This window comes from Equus caballus, chromosome 17 (genome assembly GCF_041296265.1).
Source record: "Equus caballus isolate H_3958 breed thoroughbred chromosome 17, TB-T2T, whole genome shotgun sequence".
NCBI classification, from domain to species: domain Eukaryota; kingdom Metazoa; phylum Chordata; class Mammalia; order Perissodactyla; family Equidae; genus Equus; species Equus caballus.
Genome location: NC_091700.1, coordinates 25,168,862 through 25,190,750, shown reverse-complemented (window position 1 = coordinate 25,190,750; position 21,889 = coordinate 25,168,862). Strand labels below are relative to the sequence as shown.

At 38.4% G+C, this 21,889-nt stretch overlaps 1 protein-coding gene across 2 annotated transcripts in view; it reads left to right on the top strand.

Moving 5' to 3' along the window:
• The window catches only part of FLT3 (fms related receptor tyrosine kinase 3), a 119,019-nt gene that overhangs the window by 57,365 nt on the left and 39,765 nt on the right, over window positions 1-21,889 (top strand). For both annotated transcript variants that reach the window (XM_023621450.2, XM_023621449.2), the window contains exons 2-4: window positions 9,362-9,483; window positions 15,610-15,812; window positions 19,233-19,348. In XM_023621450.2, coding sequence (XP_023477218.2) covers window positions 9,376-9,483; window positions 15,610-15,812; window positions 19,233-19,348 — 427 coding nt within the window. In that variant the 5' untranslated portion in view covers window positions 9,362-9,375. The remainder of the gene's footprint in view (window positions 1-9,361; window positions 9,484-15,609; window positions 15,813-19,232; window positions 19,349-21,889) is intronic.

Genomic DNA, 21,889 nt, shown 5'->3' with positions numbered 1-21,889 from the left:
GTCAAGAGTTAAAGACAAAGAGAAAAATTAAAAGCAGCAAGAGAAAAACAACTTATTACGTACAAGGAAATTTCTATATTGCTATCAACAAATTTTTCAGCAGAAACTTTGCAGGTCAGAAGGGAGTGACATTATATATTTAAAGTGCTGAAAGAAAAAAACTACTAACCAAGAGTATTCTACCTGGCAAATTGTTCTTCAGAATTGAAAGAGAGAGGTGACGTCAGCATCATGGCAGAGTAAGCTCTTCCCTTAGTCTCTCCCCTGTAAGATATGATGAAAAGGACATTATTAACCAACAGACTAAATTCACACAGCACAATAGGATGTTTGAGAGATCCATGCAGCCATACATATGAAGGTGGGGGTCTGGATCCCCAGGAAGCAGTGGAAAGAGGTAAGTGGATCTCCTCCCTCTCCCCAGCGGCAGTTATCTAGGGCACAGGACCTCACACAGCAGTTGGCACAGGACTCTGAGGGGAGACAAGGGAACAGTCAGGCCTCAATGGGAATACTTTCACTCTCGGAGTTGCTTCCCAGCCCATGGGAACACTCCACGCCAAGATGACTCAGACACCAGGAGGGGACCCCCACCAAGCCAGCTGCCCAGGTGGGCTGCCAGTGAATACAGAGCAGGATCACACAGGATCACACACACGAAAGAAACCACCTCTCCCTTCCCACCTGGCACACCAGCTTGGCCAGCCAGCCAGGGCAGCAGCTCTGTGCCAGAGCACCTGCATCTGTGTGTATGAAGCAGTGGTGGCCAACAGGCAAATGCAGATAGACCCTGTCAGCACAACTTCCAACAGATGGGCACAACTTCCATCGGACTTGGTAGGGTCAGAAAACACAGCTCCTTCCCCCCTCAACCAATGGTGGCAGGGGAATCTGTGACCAGATACTACCACTATGCACCAGCAAACATCCACTCCATCAAACTCCATGAAGAAATACTGTTAATACTCCAGAGAAGGAGGAAAATGACCAGTCTCAAGAAACCAATCCTGAAGTCACAGAAATTTACAGTCTAAAAGACAGAGAATTCCAAATAGTTGCCTTAAAGAAACTCAACTAGTTACAAGAAGACACAGACAGTTCAGTTAACTCAGGAATAAAATCAATGAGCAGAAGGACTTCTTCACAAAAGAGAGTGAATCTCTAAAAACAACAAACAGAAATGCTGGAGATGAAGAACAGAATTGAAAGAGAGATAAAGAGTTTTCTAGATGAGCAAACACTGAAAGAGTTCATTACCACTAGACTGGCTTTATAAGAAATGCTGAAGGGACTTCTTCAAGCTGAAACAAAAGGACACTAACTAGTAACAGGAAAACATATGAATATATAAATCTCACTGGTAAAGGTAAATATATAGTTAAATTCAGAATATTTTAACACTGTAATGGTGGTGGTTAAATCATTTATAAATGTAGTGTGAAGAGTAGAAGACAAAAGTAGTAAAAATAACTGTAAGTACAATAGTTTATTAATGGATACACAAGATAAAAAAATGTAAATTGTGACATCAAAATCATAAAATGTGTGTGTGGGAGAAGAAAAATGTAGAGCTTTAGTATGAATTTAAACTTAAGTTGTTTTTAGCTTAAAATGTATTGTAATAAATATAAGATGTTTTATATAAGCCTCAGTAAGCACAAAGCAAAAACCTATAAACAATAAAAAAGGTAAAGAGAAAGGAGTCTTTGCATACATTATAGAAAATTATCAAATTGACAAAGAGAAGAAGAAAAGATCATAGGAATTACAAAATAGCCAGAAAACAATGAACAAAATGGCAATAATAAGCCTATACCTGTGAATAATTACTTTAAATATAAATGAACTAAATTTTCCAATCAAAAGACATAGAGTGACTAAATGGATGAAAAACCAAGACCCAACTATATTCTGCCTACAAGAGACTCATTCAGCTTTAAGGACACACACAGACTGAAAGTAAAGGCATGGAAAAAGATATTCCATGCAAATAGAAGCCAAAAGAAAGCAGGGGTAGCTACACTTATAACAGACAAAATAGACTTTAAGTTAAAGACTGTAATAAGAGACAAGAACATTATATAATGATGAAGGGGTCATCCAATAAGAGGATCCAACATTTGTAAATATTCATGCACCAAACATAGGAGCACCTAAATATACAAAGTGAAAATTAACAGACTTGAAGGGAGAAATAGACAACAATACAATAATAGTAGGGGACCTCAATACCCCACTTTCAACAAAGGATAGATCACCCAGACATAAAATCAATAAGGAAACATTGGACTTAAACTACATGTTAGACCTAGTGGACTTAAGAGGCATTTACAGAACATTCCATCTAACAGTAGTGGAATACACGTTCTTCTCAAGCTCACATGGAACATTCTCCAGGATAGATTATTCATGAGGACACAAATCAAGTCTTAATAAGACTTAAGACGATTGCAATCATATCAAGCATCTTTTCTGTCCACAATGGTATAAAAATGGAAATCAATTACAAGAAGAAAACTGGAAAGTTCAAAAATATGTGAAGGTACAACGTGGTACTGAACAACCAATGGATCAAAAAGGAAATCAAAAGAGAAATAAAAGGTATCTCGAGACAAATGAAAATGGAAATACAGCATACTAAAACTTAGAGGAAGCAGCAAAAGCAGTTCTAAGAAGAACGTTCATAGCAATAAATATCTGTAATAAGAAAAAGTAAAGAGCTCAAATACATAACTATACCAGAAAAAAAGCCTAAGCTCAAAGTTAGCAGAAGGAAGGAAATTACAAAGATCAGTAGAAATAAATGAAATAGAGGCTAAAAAAACAATATAAAAGATCAATGAGACTAAGAAGTGGTTTTTTGAAAAGACAAACAAAATAGACAAGCCTTTGACTAGACTTATCAATAAAAAGAGAGAGGACTCAAATAAAATTAGAAATGCAAAAGGAGACATTATGACTGATACCACAGAAATACAAAAGATTATAAGAGACTTCTCTGAAGAATTATATGGCAACAAATTGGACAACCTAGAAGAAATGGATAACCTTCTAATATCATACAACCTACCAAGACTGAATCATGAAGAAACAGAAAACTTGAACTGAATTACTAGTAAGGAAATTGAATCAGTAAGGAAAAATCTCCCAACAAAGAAAATCCAGGATCAGATGGCTTCTCTATTGAATTCTACCAGACATTTAAAGAAGAATTAATACTAATCCTTCTCAAACTCTTCCAAAGAATATAAGAGGAAGGAATGCTTCCAGACTTGTTTTATGAGGCCAGCATTACCCTGATATCAAAACTCGACAAGGACACCACAAGAAAAGAAAATTATCAGGGCCAATATCCTTGATGAACATAGATGCAAAAATCCTCAACAAAATATCAGCAATCTAAATTCAATAATACATTAAAAGGATCATACACTATGATCAAGTGGGATTTATTCCAGGGATGCAAGGATGGTTCAACATCCACAAATCAATTAATGTGACATACCACATTAACAAAATGAAGGATAAAAATCATATGATCATCTCAATAGATGCAGAAAAAGCATTTGACAAAATTCAATATCCATTTATGATAAAAAGCTTTCAACAAAATGATTATAGAGGGAATGTACTTCAACATAATAAAGGCCATGTGTGACAAGCCCATAGCTAACATCATATTCAATGGCGAAAAGCTGAGAGCTTTTTTTCTAAGATTAGGAACAAGATAAGGATGCCCACTATTGCCACTTTTATTCAACATAGTACTGGAAGTCCTAGCCAGAGCAATTAGGCAAGAAAAAGAAATAAAAGGCATCCAAATCAGAAAGAAAGAAGTAAAACTGACTCTATTTGCAGGTGACATGACATTATATATAGAAAACCCTAAAGACTCCACCAAAAAACTGTTAGAACTAATCAACAAATTCAATAAAGTTGTGGGATATAAAATCACTATACAAAAGTTAGTTGTAGTTCTCTGCACTAACAACAAACTATCAGAGAAATTTAGAAAACAATCCCATTTACAATTGAATCACAAAGAATGAAATACCAGGGCAGGCTCAGTAGCATAGTCGTTAAGTTCGTGTGCTCTGCTTTGGCAGCCTGGGGTTCACAGGTTCAGATCTCAGGCATGGACCTACACACTGCTCATCAAACCATGCTGTGGTGGCATCCCACATACAAAATAGAGGAATATTGGCAAAAGATGTTAGCTCAGGGCCAATGTTCCTCATACACACACACACACACACACACACAAAGAATAAAATAGGTGCGAATAAATAGAACCAAAGAGGTGAAAAAATCTGTATAATGAAAAGTATAAGACATTCATGAAAGTAATTGACTAAGACTCAAATAAATGGAATTTCTGTGCTCATGGACTGGAAGAATTAATATTATTAAAATATCCATACTATCAAGGCAATCTACAGATTCAGTGCAATCTCTATCAAAATTCCAATGACATTTTTCACAGAAATAGAAAAAACAATTCTAAAATTTATACAGAACCACAAAAGACCCTAAATAGCCAAAGTAATATTGAGAAAGAAGAACTAAATGGGAGATATCACACTTCCTGATTTTTAACACTATTACAAAGCTACAGTAATCAAAACAGTAAGATATTGGCATAAAAACAGACACATAGGTCAGTGGAACAGAATAGAGAGCCCAGCAATAAACCCATGCACGTATGGTTAATTTATGACAAAGTGGTCAAGTTTATACAATGGGGAAATGATAGTCTCTTCAATAAATGGTGTTGGGAAAACTGGACAGCCACATGCAAAAGAATGAAACTGGACCCCTATTTTACACCATACACAAAAATCGATTCAAAATGAGTTAAAGATTTGAATGTAAGACCTGAAACCATAAAAATCCTAGAAGAAAAGATAGGGGATAAGCTCCTTCACATTGGTCTTTTTTGGTTTTTGACATCAAAAACAAAGGCAACAAGAGCAAAAATAAACAAGTGGGATTACATCAAACTAAAAAGCTTTTCCATAGCAAAGGAAACCATCAGCAAAGTGAAAAGGTAACTTACAAAATGGGAGAAAACATTTGCAAATCATATATCTGATAAGGGATTAATATCCAAAATATATAAAGAACTTAAACAACTCAGTAGAAAAAAAAACGATCCAGTTTAAAAAATGGAGAGGAAGTGAATAAGCATTTTTCCAAAGAAGACACACAAATTGCCAACAGGTAATGAAAAGATGCTCAACATCACTAATCATTATGGAAATGAAAATCAAAACCACAATGAGATATTACCTCACACCTATTATCAAAAAGACAAGAAACAAGTTTTGGCAAGGATGTGGAGAAAAGGGAACTCTTGTGTGCTGTTGGTGGGAATGTAAACTGATGCAGCTGAAATGGAAAACAGTATAGTGGTTCCTCAAAAAACTAAAAATAGAACTACCATATGATCTAGCAATTCTACTTCTGAGTATATATCTGAAGGCAACAAAATCACCATCTTGAAGAGATATCTACACCCCTGTATTCATTGCAGCATTACTTCTGGTAGTCAAGACATGGAAACAACTTGAGTGTTCATTAATGGATGAATGGATAAAGAAAATGTGATGTGTGTATATACAACGGAATATTTTTCAGCCATAAAAAAGAAAGAAATCCTGCCATTTGTGACAACATGGATGGACCTTGAGGGCATTATGCTAAGTGAAATGTCAGATAGAGAAAGACAAATACTTTATGATCTCACTTTTATGTGGAATCTGAGAAAAATGAACTCATAAAAACAGAGAAGACATTGCTGGTTGCCAGAGGTAGGGGTAGCAGGTGGGAGAAGTGGGTGAAGGTAGTCAAAAGGTGCAAACTTCCAGTGAAAAGATAAATAAGTTCTGCGGATATGATGTACAATATGGTGACTATAGTTACCAGTACTCTATTGTATATTTGAAAGTTGCTTAGAGAGCAGATCTTAAAAGTTCTCATCACAAGAAAAAAATTTGTGACTTTGTGAGGTGATGAATGTTAGCTAAACTTATTTTGGTAATCAAGTTTCAATATCTACATATATCAAATCATTATGTTGTATACCTTAACTTTATACAATATTATATGTTGACCACATCTCAATAAAACTCAGGGGAAAAAACTCTCAAAACTTAATAATAAGAAAATAAACAAGAACCAGCCTGATGGCCTAGTGGTTAAAGTTTGGGGTGCTCCTCTTTAGGGGACCATGTGTGGTTCCTGGGCACGGAATCACACCACTTGTCTGTCAATAGCCATGCTGTGGTGGTGGCTCACATGGAAGAACTAGAAGGACTTACAACTAGAATATACAACTATGTAATTGGGCTTTGGGGAGAAAAAAAAAGAGAGATGTCAGCTCATCTCCAGCTCATTCCCAGCAAAAAAAAGAAAAGAAAAGAAACAACTCAATTTAAAAAGACTTGTTTGGGGCAAAAGATATGAACAGACACAGTACCGACGAATATACAGGCTGTCAAATAGCATCTGAAAGGATACTCAACATCATTAGTAGGAAAATGCAAATTAAAACCACAGTGAGATATAATACACCTATTAGAATGGCTAAAATTAAAAATTCTCATCATACCAAGTGTTGGTGAGGATGTGGCACAGGTGGAATTCCCATACACTGACAATAGGAATATAAAATTATACAACCTCTTTGGAGAACAATTTGGCACTTTCTTAAAAAGTTACACAGACACCTCCCTTATGACCTAGGTGGTCCACTCCTTGGTATTTACTCAAGAAAAATGAAAGCATATGTCCCTACCAAGACCTGAATACAAATGTTCAAAGCAGCTTTATTTGTAAGAGCCCCAAAGTAGAAACAATCCAAATTCTGTTAACAGACGAATGAATTAAAATATTGTGTTACATCTGTATAATAGACTGCTACTGAGCAATTAAAAGGAGTGAACTACTGATATATACTGTAATGTGGATGAAGCTCACAAAAAGAAAAAATACAATGAAAGAAGCTGGACAAAAAAAGAAAAAGTTCATACTGTATGATTCCACTTGTATGGAATTCTAGAAACTTCAAACTAATCTATAGTGACAGCAAGGAGATCAGAGGTTGCTTGGCATGCAGGAGTGGGGCAGCCAGGAGGGAGGGATTGCCAAGGGGCATGTGGAAACTTTTGGGGGTGATGGATAAATTCACTATCTTGACAGTGGTGTTGGTTTTACAGATATATATGTATTTATGTCAAAACTTATCAAATGGTGTACTCTAAATATGTTAAACCTATTGTACGTTAATTATACTGAGTAAAACTTTAAAAAAAGAGTAGGGAGAAAAAACCATTAGGGAATAGGGCAGGAAAGGTTCTTAAATTCTCTTTAATGTTACTTGTTTTTCTCTTCCCTTGCCCTTGCAGTTGTGCTCATTTAGTTTCCTTTAGAAGACTGGGGGCTATGTTAAGGAAAATAAAAAATACGTAATAACTAAATGCTGATGAGGTTGTAGTAAAATTATTACATTCTCACCCTACACGTGGTGACATAAAATGGTATAGCATCTCTGCAAAACGAAATGACAATCATATCAAAAACCTTTTAAATATGTTTATATTCTTTGATCCACTAATTCCACTTCCAGAAATTTATACTAAGGAAATAATATTTTAAAAATGAAAGGCTCAGTATGAAGTATTTTAAATGGCAGGGGAAAAAATATAAAATGTGTAATAGCAAGGGAATGATTAGGTCATTTTTGTTATGTCCACAAAAAGAATGCAAAACAATTATATGTAGTATCATAAGAAATGCTTATGAGGTATTATGCTCAAAATCAGAATAGGGGCTGGCCCAGCAGCATAGTGGTTAAGTTCACCCACTCTACTTTGGCAGCTGGGCTTCTCGGGTTCAGATCCGGGGTGTGGGCCTACATACCCCTCATCAAGCCGTGCTGTGGCAGCATCCCATATACAAAACAGAGGAAGATTGGCACAGATGTTAGCTCAGCAACAATCTTCCTCAAGCAAAGAGAGGAAGATTGACAACAGATGTCAGCTCAGGGCTGGTCTTCCTCAACCAAAAAAAAATCAGAATATAAAATATAACGTGATTTCTACTCTGTCAATACAATTAGTTGAAAACTATGTTTACAGATGGGAAAGGTTCTAGAGAAATGAAAATGGTTTATTTGTTAGGGTGTCAGGATTTAGAATGAATTTTCACTTATAGTTCCACTTGTATTGGTATAGTGTGGCTTCTTTAATAAAGAATAAAATAAGAAAGACAGTTAAAACAAACCAGTGAATGTGTCTTACTGTGTGGTTCCCATAGGTGCAATGCTGAGATTTTTAAGCAGATTACAAGATACAAAAATGGTTGAACATAGCCATTTACCTCCTGTCTACCAATAGTGCACTAAAATGACAGTAAAATAATGTTTTTAAAGACATAAACATATACGGACAAAGATGATGGAGGGGAGAAAATAAAATTTTGAGAGCTATAAAGCACATGAAGAAAGGAGAATCATAAGGTGGACGTTGAGAAAGCTGAGAAGCAGCGTGGTTTCCACTGCGGGAATTTTGGGGAAATCTTATACCCAGAAGAGTGTAAATTGCCAGCACCAGCTCCCAGAACATGGGCAGCAGCCAAGAGTGACAAGACTCTTCTCTGGGGAATCTGACCAGCTCGTGAGAAAACCTAAAGACAACCATACAGAGAAGATCGGGCAGCAGGTCAAACCATGTGCACAGAGCTTACGATGAACATGTCATGTTTCATTTTTATGTTATATATGAGCAGACTGTCAAGCATCATCAGTCATTTAGGAAAAACATCCAAAAAATAGGAGAACACAAAGTGAAGGAGAGAGAAGGAATCAAATAATTCAAGAAAACTTCTCCAAAGAGAAAAACATGAGTTTCCAGATTGAAAAGACGAATTGAGTATCCGGCACAGTGGATGAAAATAGACTCTCAACACTACACATAATTTTGAAAATTTTAGTGCACAAAGAAAAGATTATACAGGCATCCATAAAGAAGAAAAAGTGGCCTGTATACAAATAATCACTTCCTCAGATGCACCAGCCTCATTTCAAACACTTAATAGCCACGTGTAGCTAATGACTACTGTACTGGACAGCACAGATTACGAATATTTCCATCACTGCAGAATGTTCTATTGGACAGCACTGCTCTAAGTATTTCTGCTCCTGACTTATAGTAAGACTTGCCTTTTATGAAATTATATTTCCCACATACTTTCCTGTCGGCCACTTTTCCTTGATTACACTTTGTTTTGTTGTAAGATGAATCCATATTTCCTTTTTAAGGTATACATGTATCAACATCATTGTCTTTGTTTTGTTTTACAGTTGTTTTTTCAACAATGATATTTGAGACTATTACAAATCAAGATCTGCCTGTGATCAAGTGTGTTTTAATCAATCACAAGAACAATGACTCCTCAGTGGGGATATCATCATCATATCCCACGGTAAAGTAATATTAAAATTACAACTTTAGCTACTTTCTGTAGAGACCATACTGTGTAAGCTACTGAGACCTACCATGGCAATGTGGGCTTTTCTTTTTCTGTATTTAAGTATATTATGTCCTCATATCTGGTGCAGACGGGCCTTTATACCCCTTGCTACCTGGCACGCCATTCCATCAAGAGTCATGTTCTCTTTGGGTTTGGATTCAGGAAGGACACTGGTACTCAGCATGAATAAGTAACAGAGTTTCCCTTTCTCCTTCAAGAGAATCCAGCCTTCTCTCTCAAACCTGAGTCTCTAACTTCCAACTGCCTCCTGGATATAGATAAATAGATTTTCCATTTGCTCATTGAAATACACCTATGTAATTTATTTCATTTCTATTTCCCCAAACCTGCTCCTATTCTTGCAGGATTTAATTTCTATGTATGGCCCTGTCTAGTTCCCAGGCTTGAAAGCCACATCTCAGTGTCATTTTGGACTACTTCCTCTCCCTTGTCTTCATACTCGGTCAGTTACCAAGTCTTGTCAATTTCACCTTTAATAGTTCTCATGTAATCACCTTATATTCTCTAGTCTCACTGCCACTTCCCTAGTTCAAGCCCTCATTAACTAGTTCATAATCACAATAATATCATAAGTTCATCTCACATAGGGCTGCCTGACTATTCTTCCCGAGGCACAGCTACATCCTTTACTGCCTGGCTTGGAACCTACAGTGACTTCCCATTACTTAAACTGACATACACATTGCTCCCAAGTCTGCCTCTAACTCCTTCGAGTTCCAACTTGTTTTTCTTTACTCTTCTCCTTCATGCTACTCATCTAACAGAACCTAGCTATTTACTCAAATACAGGAAACTTAAATGATAGAGAACTGAAAATATTAGAAGTCTACATACAACAAAAAGTAAACATAAATTAGCCAATTCTGTGGACATTTCCAGTTTAGGATTCGTACAAATATATAGTCATTCTGTTTTCTTTTACTAAGTATAATACATAAACACATGACACGGTGCCTTGGACCAGCGCCCCCCCCCAAAAAAAAAATCAGAGATATTGAAAATATTCTCAACATTTAAAAACAGTGTGAAATAGGTTTTAATAACAATATTCTACATGAATATAAAACTTCAATTTAATACGTGATTTTTTTTATGCCAGAAGCATGGTTGGTTTTAATTTTTTAACAGATATTGGTATCATAACACGTTGGCTTATTAATAATTAAGGCATTTTGCTTACACAGTATTTCAGTGTGGACAAAAAATTTTAATATTATTTGCTAATATGTTTTAAACTTTTAGCATCTTTTCAATGTAAGAAAATAACTGCACGCCTTTAAGTGTTTTCTTATAAAACACAATCTTAAAAAAGTTAATGAAGATTGGTCTCACTTCCTAGCATTGAGCCCTGCGTTACTTTTTCATGTAGTATGAATTATTTTCTTATGTGATATTCAGGATTGTATTAAGACCAAGCAGTTCATTTTTGTTTTAAAGACTGGCACCTGAGCTGACAACTGTTGCCAATCTTTTTTTTTTCTGCTTTTATCCCCAAATTCCCCCAGTACATAGCTGTATATTTTAGTTGTGAGTCCTTCTAGTTGTGGCATGTGGGACACCACCTCAGCATGGCCTGATGAGCGGTGCCATGTCCGCACCCAGGATCCGAACCAGTGAACCCCTGGGCCGCCAAAGCAGAGCTCGCGAACTCAAGCACTCAGCCAGGGGGCCAACCCCAACCAGCAGTTCTTAAACAGCATGAAACAGACAACGCAAACGAATCCTAACGCTACACGTGTGAGCTGTCTTCGTAGCATGCCTTCACCTTCCTGAAGCTGAAGCTACTCCTTTTGGATATTTTCCCACTTCAGTGTAAAGTGGGTTGTTAGGTTGTCAGTAGCTTTTTAAAAAATTGGTTTTTATTTCTTCTATAGTTCACAGTTCTCCAATGAGACATCTTTCTAGAAATCCTATAGTTCAGGGCTGTTGTGAATAACGAAGCACTCTGGAGTAGACAAAACTTGTCAATGTAACTCTAATAAACAAGCAACTACATCTTTAGTTATATTACCAGTATATCCTGAACCAAAACAAGATGGTTTTACTGTTTTCACAATCCACTTAATTATTGTTTAAAATCTGAATATTTCCATCATCTGTCATTTCTATTTGAAGATTAAGATAGCGTGTGCTGGGTTTCTCCTCTGCAAAGTTACTATTTTTCCTTTGTAATTAACAAGTGTTTGGGGGGAGATGCAAATATCCTGTTTCTCCTCCAATTTTCAGCTAACTGATTTTAGCATCCATTGGCAGATCTTGCCTTCAACAATTATTACTACAGTGTTTGCCTAATGGTGATTTTCTTTTTCCCTGATTCCCTCTACATTTATTAATTGGAATTCTTCTGTGAGGAAGAGCTATCCCTTCTCTCCATTTTATTTATTTATTCAGTTATTTCTTTATATCAGTATGGACTCATAGATATTTATTTTATTCTATGGGTTATAACCCAAAACTGTCATTTTTATTTTGTTGCTCAAATTTTTCCAGCGTTGGCCATTGGGAGCTGCTTCAAGTCAGCTCCAGGGTCCTTTCAGCATGTCCCTATCTTTTTTCAAGCACTTCCTTACTTTCTGGCACTACATCATAGGTGGTTTTGTATTTTTCCTTCCTCAGCCTTGGAGTTAACCACTTATCCATGGAACACTGGTTTCTTGGAGAATAGCATTTAGAAACCAAGATCTGAGGGCTTGAGTGTGCTTGTTGCCACTGGGGTGCCATTTCTTCTAAGCCGTTTCAGCAGGCAGAGCTAGGAAATGTATTCATGTTTACTAACCAACCCCTCCACTGTATTTATCTCTCTCTCTCATCTCTATATCTATCATCTATCTATCTATCTATCATCTATCTATCATCACCATAAGTTCATGCTGATAATTCTGATTTCAATTCAGCACGAAAGTGTTCATTGTAGCTTTCTCTCTTTCCTTACTTGTACTTCTCTCTCTGATGGTAAGAAATCTGGCTTTCAATATCTATCGTAACTCACTTATTTATTCATCTTAGTCCATAAATAAACTAGTTTCAGAATTGCTAACCCATATCCCAGTGAGAAAAAGATTTACTAACTAGAGTACAGTATTTGCATGCAATTCTTTTTATCTTTAGCCTTATAGTATCCAAAGTATTATTTTCCAAAGCTACTTAGGTTAGTTCTTTTCTTTCCCACTCCTTTCACTATGGTTAGGTTATTTATTTGTAACACAATTAAGTTCATTTGGTTTGTAGTCCATTTTGAGTTTCCCCCATATCTTAGTTTTAATTAATTAATTCTTGTTTGTTTTTTCATGAGGAAGATTAGCCCTGAGCTGACATCTGTTGCCAATCTTCCTTTTGCTTAAGGAATATTGTCACTGAGCCAAGATCTGTGCCAGTCTTCCTCTATTTTATGTGGGATGCTGCCACAGCATGGCTTGATGAGGAGTGCTAGGTGCAAACACAGGATCTGAACTTGTGTACCCTGGGCTGCCAAAGTGGGGCGCATGAACTTAACCACTACGCCACTGGGCCAGTCCCAATTAATTATTTAGTTTTTGAGTGTGTCCTATGATTATGGTCCTAAAAGCCAGAGCTATATAAAAAGATACAGTCAAAAAAGTATCACTCCCTCCTCATCCCTGCTACCAAGTTTCCATCCTTTTCCCACCTACCTCCTATAATTAACCAGTCCCTTTAAATTTTTGATATTATTCTTGTATTTCTTGTGCAAAAATGAGCAGATTCATGTGTATTTTCTTTTTCTTTCTTTTTTTTTTTTTGAGGAAGATTAGCCCTGAGCTAACTACTGTCAGTCCTCCTCTTTTTGCTGAGGAAGCCTGGCCCTGAGCTAACATCCGTGCCCATCTTCCTCTGCTTTACATGTGGGACGCCTACCACAGCATGGCGTGCCAAGCGGTGCCATGTCCACACCCGGGATCCGAACCGGTGAACCCCAGGCCGCCAAGAAGCAGAATGTGCAACTTAATCACTGCACCACTGGGCTGGCCCTCATGTGTATTTTCTTAACCCACTTCTTTCTCACATGAAGTGTACCACACTTGAAAGTAGATACTTTTTGCACTTAGCTTTCTTCACTTGACAGCATATCCAGGAAATCACTCCAAATCAGTTCATAGAGATTGTCCTCATTCTTCTTTACAGCTGCATAGTACTCCATTGTGTGGATGTACCATAGTTTGTTCAACCATTCTCCTATGTAGGAGCCTTTAGGTGGTTTCAATATTTTGCAATTACAAATGATGCTGCAATTAATTGTTGGAGGTATAGTCCTTGAATTGGGATTCCCAGCTCCAAGGGTGAGTGCATATGTAGTTTTATCAGATGTTGCCAGATTCCCCTCAAAAAGGGTTGCACCAGTTTGTATTCGCTAGCAATGTATGCGAGTAGCTGTTTCCTCCCAACCTCACCAACAAAGTGTGTTGTTATACTTTAAAATTTTGCCAGTTGAAAGATAAGAAGAGATATGTCAGTGTTGTTTTATGTTTTTCTAATTATAACTGAGTTTGAATATTTTCTCATATATTTGAGTGCCATTCTTGATATCTTCTTTTGTCAATTGCCTATTCATTTCTTTTTCTCATGTTTCTACAGTGTTTTGGTCCTGTGTCCCTCAATCTAAAAGAATATATATTAAGGATATTAACTCTTTGCCTGTAATATAGATTGCAAATATTTTCTTGTAGTATATTGCAAATATTTTCTGTGAATATTTTGTAATATGTGTTGCAACTATTTCCTTCTTTTTACTGTATTCTATGCCCATCTTTTGAGATTCAGCTCAATTGCTGGACTTCAGGAAAGCATCCCCATCCCCACAATCTCAGCTTGGAAATCACTTCTCCCTCCTCTGAAGTTCCAGAGCACTTAAACTCTCCTTTCAAGATAGTTTGTATCTTTTTTATGGGGCACATCATGTGTCACCTTATGTTTTGGTTATTTCTTCCTACTAGACTCAAAACTCTTTAAGGACAAGATCAATGTGTTTTCTTTCTAGTCCGTGGTATGCAGCAGATGGTCTAGCAATAACCAGATGTTGACCAAATGAACTCATCAGATGCTAACTGAATAAATGAACAACTAAAACCAGAAATATGGCTTATGATCAGTAGCAGAAGAGCGATCCTGCTCTTCGTCTGAAGAAACTTGTGTGCATGTGCATACGCATGTGCATGTGCTATGCCACATGTTAGAGGGGGCAGGAGGTGAGGGGTTTAGCAGCAGAAGTTGCCACCACACCTTCCTCTCAATATGTTTCAATTATTTAAAGCAGGCAAGGAGTGCGGTGGTGGCAATGAGTCTATGGGGATATACGCCCAGAAAATATTTTGGTTTTTAAATTTCCTCTAACATGGATACCAATTTGCTATTACTATGTAGATTCTTATCTACATACCAATAACCACAAAAACATGAATTTTATGATGACTGTCTGTATATTAGTTTGCTAGAGCTGCCATAACAAAGTGTCACAGACGGGGTGACTTAAACAACGGAAACTTGTTGTCTCGCAGTTTTGGAGGCTGGAGACCTGAAACCTAGATGTTGGCAGGGCTTGTTCCCTCTGAGGGTGTGAGGGAAGGATCTGTGCCAGGCTTTCTCCTTGGCTTGTGGAGGGCCATCTCCATGTTCACATGGTGTTCTCCCGGTGTGCGTGTCTTTTCCAAATTTCCCCTTCTTACAAGGGCGCCACCTATATGGGATTAGAGCCCACCCTAATGGCCTCATTTTAACTTGATTACCTATCTCCAAATAAGGCCCCATTCTGAGGTACTGGGGGGTTAGGATTTCAACATATGAATTTGGGGGGGGGGGCAAAATTCAACCCATAGCAGTCTGTAAATCATTTTTGAAATGCAGCCTAATGTTATCTATCTTTTCTTTAGAGAATTATTGTTAATAGGCTTTTCAGTCAGCAGTATGTTCTCAATGGGTTATGACATGCTTGGGTGTCATGTGCAGTATATCAACATGTATATATTTAATAAAATTTCCAGCTAAGAAAAGGATGCGTTGAACCTGCACTTGTAGTAAATTCACATTGTTTCATCTACAACGTAGGTGTCAGAATCCCCGGAAGACCTGGGATGTGCCTTGCGGCCTGAGAGCACAGAGGCAGTCTACAAAGCAGCCACCGTGGAAGTGGCCACATCTGCCTCCATCACACTGCAAGTGCTGGTCAACACCCCGGGGAACATTTCCTGTCTCTGGGTCTTTAAACACAGCTCCCTGAACTGCCAGCCACACTTTGATTTACAAAACAGGTAAGGAGTGTGGGTATGTGTGCGTGTGTGTGCGTGTGTGTGCGCAACCACGGGATTTGGGGAGAAATACTTTATTGCCATAAAATGTGCATCATTTGGAGGTTTTTTTTCAAAGTTCTGTCCATGTTCATCATGAGTCTTACCTCCAGGGCAATAATGAACCAAAAATGTAGTTAGGGTATGAATACATGACATTATATATTTGTCAAAACCCGTAGGATGTGCAATGCAAAAATGTAAACCGTCGACTTAAATTAATATCAATATTGGTTCATCAATTGCAACAAATACACCACACCTGTGCAAGATGTTACTAATCGGGAAAACACTGTGTGTGTGTGTGTGTGTGTGTGTGTGTGTGTGTGTGTGTGAGGGGGAAGGGCATATATGAGATCTCTCTGTACCTTCTGTCCAATTTTTCTATAAATCTAAAATTGCTCTAAAAAATAAAGCCTATGAATTAAAAAAATTATCTATAGATATGTAGACACAGGTGGGGCCTAAGAAAGCAGTGAGTGGCTGGCAAAATGTAAAACAAATAGTGAAAAGAAGATTTGAGATTTTTAAGATGTCTTGTTTTGTAACTGGATTTTGTCTTAAAGTTGAAAAGTTAGAAAGTTTTCATTACCTTCTAGGTAAAGTAGCAAGAAGCTCCCTGGTTAAAGTATTATTAAGAAGCTTCTTTCTGGGAACTGCCTAGGGAGAGAACATTTGGTTTTATCTATTTAGTTTCAAGTACAATGAGCAGAATTGCAATAAAATGTGACAGCCATAAAATATTTTAGTAAGAAATTGATCTGTGTGTGACGAACGTGAGTCTCACAATCCAGAAAAATATCTTAGCCAAGATTTGTGGATTAACGTCCAGGCCTGTATCTAATTCTGTGCGGATTGCTGCCCTCTGCTGTCCTTGTCCTCTCGCTGAGACCACATAGGGGCAGGAAGCGAGGGGCACAGGCCATTCAAATGCCCACTTAAGGATTCTAAGGCCACCAGTTCTCGCTAATTACGGGGGGCGTTCTGGTGCCTCATAGCTGTAGGAGAGGCGTCGTCTTTCCAGGAACAGTGCAGTAAGTGGCATCCAGATGGCCTAAGGGGGTGCCGTGTTGCTTGACTGAGGTATGAGGGAACATCTCTGTGACTGACTTGTCCCAAGTATCTGTATTTGTTCCTTTAAGGTCAAACAAATGCGTAAGTAATTTTCAGGACAATGACTATAATTCTGAAGTTTGGTTCTAAATCTTGGAACACATTCATTTTCCTTTCCTCTTTTGAGTATTACTCACTTCTGTTTTTCAGTTACTTTTATCTTGGGTTCAAACCGAGACGCTCTTCTATTAAGAATTTTGGCTTGAAGAAATGTTCTTGTAATCTTGTTAAAATTTGGTAACACAACAGTTCTCCTTGGATTGAGACCAAAAATCAAAGTGAAAAAGTAGAGTTCTTTTCACTCCATGAGAGGTTCGCTTTTTGGCTTTAGGACAGGCGGCCCAGTTTGTGAGCCAAAGTCATCGGTCTTATGTGGATTAGTCAGCTTAGTACCAAAACATTTTTAGTGACTTTTTCACAGTAGAGAATTGCAGAAATTTACATCTGGACTCGGACTCATAGCCAGAAAGAGTGAACACCTAAGCTTTGATAACTGTCTTAGGGTTTTGTTTGACATGCCCAAGAGTTCACAGATGATACTAGGAGAGTGAATGGTTCAGAGAAAGAAGACGCATAACCAAAATATTGCAGAAGCAAATCAAATATTAACCCTGCTGATTTACGTCTATAGGTGTGTGAGCACATGTACTCTTGAGCTCCTTGAATAGACAGTAGACCCCCTTATCCACCAGGAATACATTCCAAGACCCCCAGTGGATGCCTGAAAGCACAGAGAATACCAAACCCTATATATACTATGCTTTTTCCTATACATACATACCTATGATAAAGTTTAATTTATAAATTAGACATAGTAAGAAATTAACAGCAATAACTAATAATAAAATAGAACAATTATAACAATATACTGAAATAAAAGTTACTGTAGATCTTAGCAACCTCAGCATATGATTTTTTTCTTTCCTCTCTAAGTCAAGAACTTTCACCTTTTCGATTAAAGGAAGCACTTTACGGCTTCTCTTTGGTGTATCTGAATTGTCAGCATCACTACTCTTGCACTTTGGGGCCATTATTAGGTAAAATAAGGGCGACTTGAACACAAGCACTGTGATATGGAGACGGTCAATCTGGTATGGAGAAGGCTACTAAGTGACTAACGGTGGGTAGGGTACACAGCCTGGATACACTGGACAAAGACGTAAAGGGATGATTCACGCCCCAGGCAGGACGGAGCAGGATGGTGCGAGAATTCATCATGCTCCTCAGAATGATGTGCAATTTAAAACTTACAGATTGTTTACTTCTGGAATTTCCCATTGCATATATTCAGACCATGGTTAAGTGTAGGTAAGGAAAACCTCGGAGAGCAAAGTCACTTTCCGAGGATAAGGGGCGACTACTGTAATGTGCAATTGTGTTGCGTGGCCTTCTTGGTAAAACGCAGGTTCTAATTCAGTAGGTCTGGATGGGGCCTGAGATTCTGCATCTCTGTCAATGCCCAGTTGATGCTAACACTGTTGGAGAAAGACGGCACTCTGATTAGTAAGGGTCTAAAGGTCAGAAAGTGTAAATTTAAATGAAACATTACTCAGCAAACTGCGAGAGAATATTTTAAGCTTTAATGAGAATGAGTATCACCAAACAGCCATCAAAGTTGATTCCTTGCAGAGAATGCCGCTAGCCAAGTTTATCTCGACCAAGTATCTCAAAAGTTAAAAATGCTAACATTGAGACGTCTTCCTCCTTACATCTCTGTGATATGTCAGTGTAATTATTACTTCACAGGAAAATGCCTTGTGTCAGATTTTGCTCGAACTCTTTCATCTAGAGAGAGAGAGAGGCACAAAGCAGACTGTTCTTTATCTCAGTGTGTCTTGCTTATACAGTAATCTGGTACAGCAAATGGGGAACTGAGGCTGGTGGCCAGGTGACTGGGCAGATATGACTGTGGAGGGAGCTTTGCGGTCGAAGGGAATGGTCCGCCCCGCTGATGGGAGCGTACCACCAAGCCTGGGCCTTTTTGGGTGGGAGGTTTTTCTCCAAGGGGCTCAGGTGGCATGAGGAGAAGGTGCTGGAATGGAGTTCCCTTGCTGTCAAGGGAGGGACGTGTTAACAGTAAGGTCAAACTCACAAGGCTCAGGCTGACTGTTGGGCACACGAGAGAAGCTCTCTGCTCCACAGAGCGGCCCTCCCTGCCCGCCAGAGATGGAATGCAGGAGCCACCAACCTGCCTTCTGAGTCAGTATGAAATTTTATGTTTTTAGTTTCACACGTTTTCCAAAATAACCAGTTCTCTTTCTTGTTTTTCAGAGGAGTTGTTTCCATGGTCATTTTGAAAATGACAGAAACCCAAGCTGGAGAATACCTACTTTTTATTCAGAGTGAAGCTGCCAATTACACAATATTGTTTACAGTGAGTATAAGAAGTAAGTGCAGTTTGCTACTAGGTGTTCACAGTATCCCAAAGGAGTGATGTGGAACCCGTGAGCTTCTTACCAGCTCTCTGGATTCGTTATTCAGGTTTCTCTCAATATGTGGTCGAATTGATTGAATTCACTTCAACTATCCATATAACTATTCAGACTCTCTGACATGACCCAAGGACTACCAGAATGAGTGCTCTTAAAAACCCAGGACATCCTCTGTTCAGGCCCCCCCAGTTTTTTCAGTGATAGATGGCTGACAGGGAAGAAATGGAAAACAGTTTGACCTTGGAGTCAGAAGATGTGGGCTCTTGTTCTGGATCTGATACTACCATCCTGGGCAGGTCATGTAAGCTCTCTGAGCCTCAGTTTTCTTATCTGTAAGGGGCAGATAAAAATACATACCTCACAGGATTGTAAGATCTTAGCACTATCCAGTGGTGCTCTCTGAGATGATGAAAATGTCTGTGTCTGCTCTGTCCTATAAGGTAGGCGCTGGCCACATGTGGCTGTTGAACACTTGAAATGTGGCCAGTGTGACTAAGGAACCAGTTTTAATTTTATAAAATTAAAAATTAAAATAGCCACGGATAGCTAGTGGCTGCTGTATTTATGCAAATATCAGATCATCACTATGCAAACTGCAAGGAACAGATCAGATGTTCTTCCCCGGGGAGGCAGCAATGGGCGTCGCGGAATCAGCGCCTGTGTGTGCCCTCCGGCTTCTCCTGGTTTCCTCCCAGTGATGCACCAGCCTAACGACGGCACAGATTCAGTGCTGTACACCCTGAACGCTTTACCTCCTGTGACAAACAAGGACTAGAGGTTGGTGCATTCACATAGATCCTACTGCCTGTAGGGGCCCAGGCAGTGCTCCACAAACTCCAAGTCTATGCTTTTTTACTTCTGTTTTTTTGACATTTAAAAAGCTAATTAAATTTAATTTTACTCAAATTTATTTTTAAATTATTTTTTATTTAATTGAGGTAACGTTGGTCTATAACACTATATATATATATTCCATTTTCAGTTAAGTTCCCTGGCTATACACTGGTCTGACTTGCTGGGCCCCCTTTGCTTGTCAGTGACTTGAAGGCAGAAAGCCTGAGGGGTGGGGGTGCATGGGGTGCAGCCCACAGGGGGATAACCACAGCTACCCTTTGCTGGGGGCATTCTGCATGTACCATCTCAGGTCCTCCCAGCAATCCTGCCTACACGTAGGTGTGAGAGGAATAGCGATGCGCACAGCTAGAGGCCAGTTTAGACAGGTCTACACTTCCTGCACCACACTGCACTGCATCTCACAGTCAAAGCTGCTAAGGAAGAGCACTTGCGGCTGTTTAGATTCCCAGAAGTGTCATCTTACTGGGCTTGGGGATGGGAAGGCAGAATCGGGTAAAGTTAAAATTTGTTCTGAAAAGCCCTTCAATTACTCTGAAACTTACAAGACCAGAGCCCTAGAAGCTCAAAATTCAAGAGGTACCTTGTGTTGCTCTTTGATTTTGGTTTCCCTGCCCCGTCCCCAGTCTGCAGCCCCGCTCTGAGGCACATGGAGTCTGTGCGCCTCGGGTTGGAAGAGAATAAGAGATTTCTTGTTGGTTCCCTCTCTTTCTTTTTCTTTTTTGCCAAGTGTTTATAGTTGAATTTGTATAAGGTAAGTGGGCATCTGCTGTGTCTCTATGATATTTAGGGTACCTTCTTTTCACTTAAGATTTGCAATGTAAAAGGATAACGACAATCATTCAAGTAGATTGTAACATGTTTTTAGCTTTCTGCTGGATGGTGGGGTTCAAAAAAATCAGGTGGAAGAAACCTGGCAACTGTCAATGTGTAAAAGAGGAAAGAGTTTAGTGAACCACAAGTTCAGTATTAACCAACAGTGTGGCGTGGTTACTGAACAGGGAAATCTGAACCCTGGCAGCATTCATGAAAACATAAAGTCTAAGTGAAGGAAATTAATGGAAGATTACTATTTTCAGTTCTATATCTTTTCAGAAGAATATTGACAAAACAGAACAACCAGGATGGTGAAGAACTTGAAATTCCTTAAATTAGGAGCAGCTGAAGGAATTGGGGATGTTTGGCATAGAGAAGGAAATATTTTGAGGAAAGGAGAGGATTGATTGCAGGATAATGTAGAGGAAATTCTTCTGGCATATGAGTCAGGAAACCTGGCTGAACTAATTAAAATACCTTGGATAGTAATTATCTCCTTTGACCTCAGTTTCTGATTTTAAATATTTGAAAGATTTTCATGTGGAAGCAAAGCTACACTTGAAAAAATATTGTTCCTGAGGGTAGAATTGGGACCAGTGGTTAGAAATTACAGGGAGAGAAAGTAAAAACCACCAGAAAAGTGGGAAAAGATATTTGCAATTCACATAATCAACAAAAGACTAATAGTCATAGTAGGTAAAGAGCTTCCATAAATATATAAGAAAAAAAAAGCAGTAGAAAAATGAACAGAAGACATGAGTGGACATTTCACTTTCAGAGCATGAAACCTAAAAACGGTCAATAAACATATTAAATTAATAATTGAAA